Genomic DNA, 6,000 nt, shown 5'->3' on the forward strand with positions numbered 1-6,000 from the left:
ATGCCCCTCCCTTCGGGTGAGGTGTGGGTTGCTAGGGCGTTTCAATTGGTCAGGATGGGTTTGGTGACCAAGGGGGTCCCAGAATGAGATAAAAGCTTGGGCACCCAAAGGTCCGGTCTCTTCCCTGTGGGTGTTGGAGTCCGGTACATGCATGTGTAAGTAAGGAGCATCCAGGCTGGGCTGGCTGGATGGCGGAACTCCGCGTGGCACCGAGGGAAGGAGTCTAGTTTGAGTGGCGGATAGCCGAGTTGAAGTGAGCAACAGAGGTTGAGTCGCAGTGTTAAGTGTTTGTTTTGTTTTAGAATAGGTTTGGGTACAAGTGGGCAAGGCACCTTGCCGGAGTTACGCCTGGTGGGTGGTTAGTGGGGAGTGAGTGCGAATCCAATTGGTTTGAGTATGTAAAGGGGAAGGTGGAGGTATTAGTCCCTGCTGTCCGGAGTGTGTCATTTCTTTGCCCGTGTTTTTACCCCAAACCTCTTACGTGTCACCTTAATGTGTGGACCCTTACGGAAGTGTGTTTGTGTGAAGAATAAAAGTGTTTGGTCCCTATCTCCTGCGTGGTGTCGTTCCTTGAGAACCTAGACTCCCAAAGGGTTAAAAAGCGGCAGCGAAGGGGCGTGTGTCTGGGCTGGCTGAGCCAGACCCCCCTTCTCCAGCTGGGGAATCGTTGAGTCAAACCTAGTGGTTCCATCACAGTGTATATGAGCTCAATGATAGTACTGGCATTCCTGGCCCCCCTCAACACTGAATGTGAAGAGGGCAGCACTGGAATATAAAGAAACCTGTAAATGTGCTGCAGACCAAATTGGCACCCCCCCACACACACATGCCAACAACATATTTCTTCATATTTCCACTCTTCCTGGGGGAGCCCTTTGTGTCCTCCTGTAAAAAGAATCCTAACTTATTCCACATTAGAAATATTAAAGCCATGCATGCTAAGGTTAGAAAAAGCACTGTGTACATCTTGCGTATAGGATTCATGCAGTATTGTCTCAGTTTGTTTTGATGATCTCATATACTAAAAGCTTTGTGTGTGTTTGTTTGAAGGTGTAGGAAGCTGTATCCTTGTAGTCACAACAAATGGGGTTGTTCGGCAAAAGGTAAAAATGGAAGAAAATGCAAGAGATCTCCCTGTGTCCTTATTCTGTTTCCAGTTGTTCCCCGAGGTATTTTATAGAAAATTATAATTGTAAATTGACAGTTGCAATCTTTACTTAAGAATATGCTAAAGCATTTTCTGTATTAAAAAAAGATGCTTCTTGCTTTCTCTTACCTTTTGCCTTAGAGGGAGCAGGTGTGGGCATCATGTTCTGGGAGCACCGAACTGTATATCTGGAATATGACTGATCTCTCTAAACCCTCTCAGAAGATAAGCCTGCAAGACTGTTCAGAGATCACATGTATGATGAAGGTTAAAAACCAGGTAAGCCAAGCACACAGGAACACTGCTTCTGTTGGCTAGGATGTAGAGATCTCTTTAAACCAGTGGTTTATTTATTTATTTATTACATTTTTATACTGCCCAATAGCCGAAGCTCTCTGGGCGGTTCACAAAAATTAAAACCATAATAAAACAACCAACAGGTTAAAAACACAAATACAAAATACAGTATAAAAAGCACAACCAGGATAAAACTACCCAGCAAAATTGATTTAAGATTAAAATACAGAGTTAGAACAGTAAAATTTAAATTTAAGTTAAAATTAAGTGTTAAAACTTTTTCAGGTAACCGCCCCCTTGGTTCCACAAACTCATGCCCAGTGCCCCCTGCACGCGGCCCCTTTAAATGGGAAGCACCTGCCGCAGGCTTGCTGAGGGAGGGAGAGAAAAGAGCGCGAGCGCCTCTGTTTTGCAGCCGGCGTGGCGGGGCACACCAAGCATGGTATGTCTCTTCATTAGCGTTTTGGTGCTTTTGAAACATTTCAATTCACCGTTAAAAGGACTCTTCTTAAACGGTATTAATACATGTATGGATTCTTCCCCTATATGGCTTGGGACCAAGCTATCTTCTCCCATAAAAATGTCCCTGGGTTTTAAGACCTTCTGGAGAGGCGCTTCTCGGAAAGGACCACCTTGAGCACCCCCCTGCCACCCCTTTGCCTCTTAGCACCCCCCTGCCGCCCCCTTGCCTCTTAATGCCCCCCTATGCAATCCCACCGCCCCCAAGGAGTCAGTACCGCCCACTTTGGGAACCACTGCTTTAAACTCATGCTGTTGGCATTTACTAGCAAATGCAATTGCTTTTATCACTCCACTACCAGTTTTACAAACTGCTTTTGAACTTCTCCGCCCTTTAGGAACATAGGAAACTGCCTTATATTGAGTCAGACCTTTGGTCCATCTAGTCCAGTGTTGTCAACACTGACTGGCAGCAGCTCTCTTGGGTTTCAGGCAGGAGTTTTTCCAGCCCTACCCGGAGAAGCCTGGGATCGAATCTGGACCTTCTCTGCCCCTGAGACATGACAGTTTGCCATGCCTTAAGTCTAAACGACGATTAGCCTCATGGAACTAATCATGGTTCTTTAGCTATAACGTTCTTGGTGTTTTATGAACTAACCACGCTTAAAGTATTTTTCCTTTTCCTTTGGTGGGTTCCAGAATGAAATTGCTGGAGCTAGGTGAACCTTTTGAAAGTTCATAACACATCTAAAATTAGTTAAGAGAAAATGGTGCATCCTCCATTGGCTTAGCAGTTGGCTTGCATATGACCGCTGCATTCAACTGAAGTGTCAGTTCATAAATGTAATAGTGTGGTTCCGTATGTTTTCCTATTTTAACAAAGTGTTCTCTCTCTCTCAAAAAAGAAGGTGTACTGAGATGAAACATGTGTCTTTTGAGAGAACTCTTAATTGAAACAGAAGAATATATAAAGCCACGTTAGATGCAGACACATCTGGCCAACAGCATACAAAGGCTACTTAATGATCAGATTCTATCAGTATCTACCAGCTGTTGCTCCTGAAGATACATATATGTCAAAATGTGTTGGGCATTTGTAGTTACATTAATACATTGTCTATCCATCACTGGTTGGAGGTTTTGCCTCTCTCTCCTTTCTTCAATGTGCAATTTGGCTCTTTATCCCTTTTTCCACTCTTGCTACCGCTAACACAGTAAATAAAAACTTGGCTTTCGTACGCTTTGATGTACAATGCTAACCTAAAACATTTCCTAAAGTATAGTTTTGCTTTCCAGATGTGGGTTGGCGGCCGAGGACTTTCCCAAGGCAAAATCAAGGGCAAGATCTACGTGGTTGATTCTGAAAAGAAAACGGTGGAAAAAGAGTTGGTTGGACACACTGATGCCGTGAAAGCTCTGTGCTCTGCAGAGGACAGATACGTTCTTAGTGGCTCTGGAAAGGAAGAAGGGAAGATTGCAATCTGGAAGGTTGAATAGAGTTCATTTGTTTAATGCCGTTTCAAAACCCGGGTATAAGATGGGATTCTGCTAGGGCCAGGTTTGTGTGCAGTCCTCCTTCAGTATTTTTACATTATAAGACCACTTTGAAAAGTAATTATGTATTTGTTCTGGAGCAGCAGAAGTGAACTTCTATTTATATCTGGTTATGATGGCCATGAGCTGCACACTGAACAAGAAACTCGAAAATCAGTGGGTAGTTCTTAAAATCAAACTAAAAATGTCACTTATTTTCTGCATTGCAGAGTCAGTGATGCATCTTGTTCAATAATTAAGAACATCAGAAGTGCCCTGAGGCTGGATCAGACCAAGGGTCCATCTAGTCCAACACTCTGTTCACACAGTGGCCCACCAGCCATCGGCCAGGGACGAACAAGCAGGACATGGTGCAACAGCACCCTCCCAACCATGTTCCCCAGCAACTGGTGCATACAGGCTTACTGCCTCGAATACTGGAGATAGCACACAATCATCAGGTCTAGTAGCCATGGATAGCCTTCGCCTCCAGGAATTTATCCAACCCCCTTTTAAAGCCATCCAGATTGGTGGCCATCACTACATCTTGTGGTAGTGAGTTCCACGTCAACTGGAAAAGTTGGCTAAACTTTCATTGTTTAATCTTGTTTAAATTGATGAGCTTTGTCTTTAGATTCCATGGGATCTTTTAAATTAGGACAATTGGTTGACACAGAACCAGCCTCCTACGGTTCTTGTTATTGTTAACCCAAACCCAAGCCTTGTTGCCTGCTCTGGTTGTCCCCTGGCGTTTCTGCACGAGTGGCTTTCTCCACTCAAAATAAACGAATATGGAAGCTGTTGCAAGAAAAGAGGATCCCACTACACCTTCGAGAAAACCATAATAGGTCACATCTTTCTTTTTTTAGTGGTGCTGCAGACTCGAGGCTTTCCGAAGTAGTACTAATGCGGTGAAGTAATTCCCTTTTCCAAGATTGCAGTTTCTCATTGTTCTACAGAAGGTGGTGCTATTGTAAATGCCAAACAGGTGGCATTCTCCATTCCCTAGAGGTGGGTCTGCTATCTTATTTGTTCAACACCTTCCAATTAGATGGAAGAAGTTTATATTGCACCTTTATTCTCAAAGGTGCTTCCATTTGTTAGCAAACAAAAGCTATTCCGCTCCCTCTTTTTTTAAAGTGCTCTTAACACAACATGTCTCTCAAAATGTTTATAGGGCTACATGGTCAAGCGCTTCTCGCAAAGGACACTTTGCCAATTTCCCCTCTTCCAGAATCTGTGCTCTCAAATTACTTATCCCCATCAAACGTGTATAGCTGAAATATAAATAAGTTATTTCTCCCCCACCCCCCAGCTGAAATATAAATAAGTTATTTTCCCCACACCTCCTTTTTTAAAATATATAGATAAATATATTGTTGGTCTGAAGGAAACTTTTTCGGTCCTCGCTGTGTCATATTGGGGTAGGGTGTTGAATAGCACTATGAACTATATTGTAAATGTAGATGAATTGTTTGCTGTTTTGTAAGCATTTCATAAATGGTTACTAGAAAGTGTTATAAACTGTTTTTGGTACCCTGTGTGTAATGGAAGGATTTTAGTCTCTTAATAAAACCTTGCCATTTGGAAGTAGCAGAAACTAGCCTTTGTTGTTATTGATGATGTTGCTTTTTTAGCTACTTCAAGAGCACTATTAAATGCCAACGCACTATACTATGCTCTGAGTCTGTCTTTATACATGTTTATTTCTTTGTTGCGGCTTGGAAGTCTAAACACACACATCAAGTTGAGAAAGAGAATTAAAATTTTAGTTGGTTAACCTAGAACATCTATATATTCATAGAGGTATGGAAATCGGGACTGCATTTACTCCATTGTCAACTCTGCCTCTTTCAAAGGAGGGAAATTTCCCCACTTCAGTTTTCAATGGGGGGAAAAGTACTAAGATGGAAATCCATAAGCATCTACAGCCTGCCTGTGTCTTCGCAGCCTCCTTGATGTACTGGATGCAGCAAGTGACTAGTCCATGGCGTGATGACTGTTTCTGCCTCCTTCCCCTCCATCATGCAATTGTGGCTGAGGAATGAAGAATGGTTGTGAACACAGCGCATACTACAAGGGATGAATGTGAACGTAGCACTGGCCCATGTGCTATGCTAGCTCTGTTTTGATAAATTTACCTTCCTATCATAAACCATTTTATAATCCAGCCGCTGCAAGCTTTTTAAGTGTCAGTAACAACATGTTATAGTTCATCATCCATGTGTGGATATGTTCTGGAGTAGCCCTCTGGGGCATATCACAATAAGATATTAAAACACTTAAAAGATTGTCACACAGAGGAGGGCCAGGATCTCTTCTCGATCCTCCCAGAGTGCAGGACGCGCAATAACGGGCTCAAGTTAAAGGAAGCCAGATTCCAGCTGGACATCAGGAAAAACTTCCTGACTGTTAGAGCAGTACGACAATGGAATCAGTTCCCTGGTGAGGTTGTGGGCTCTCCCACACTAGAGGCCTTCAAGAGGCAGCTGGACAGTCACCTGTCAGGGATGCTTTAGGGTGGATTCCTGCATTGAGCAGGGGGTTGGACTCGATGGCCTTGT

General features: G+C 43.3%; 1 protein-coding gene across 3 annotated transcripts in view; it reads left to right on the top strand.

Moving 5' to 3' along the window:
* Window positions 1-5,045, top strand: part of DENND3 (DENN domain containing 3) — a 66,123-nt gene extending 61,078 nt beyond the window's left edge. For 2 of the 3 annotated variants that reach the window (XM_063131173.1, XM_063131175.1), the window contains 3 exons: window positions 1,051-1,169; window positions 1,289-1,426; window positions 3,200-5,045. In XM_063131173.1, the coding sequence (XP_062987243.1) occupies window positions 1,051-1,169; window positions 1,289-1,426; window positions 3,200-3,400 (458 nt within the window). In that variant the 3' untranslated portion in view covers window positions 3,401-5,045. Of the gene's footprint in view, window positions 1-1,050; window positions 1,170-1,288; window positions 1,427-3,199 lie in introns of those variants that run through there. The other variant, XM_063131174.1, reaches the window with a different exon arrangement.
* Window positions 5,046-6,000: the final 955 nt, after the last annotated feature.

This window comes from Elgaria multicarinata, chromosome 7, assembly GCF_023053635.1.
Source record: "Elgaria multicarinata webbii isolate HBS135686 ecotype San Diego chromosome 7, rElgMul1.1.pri, whole genome shotgun sequence".
NCBI lineage: Eukaryota > Metazoa > Chordata > Lepidosauria > Squamata > Anguidae > Elgaria > Elgaria multicarinata.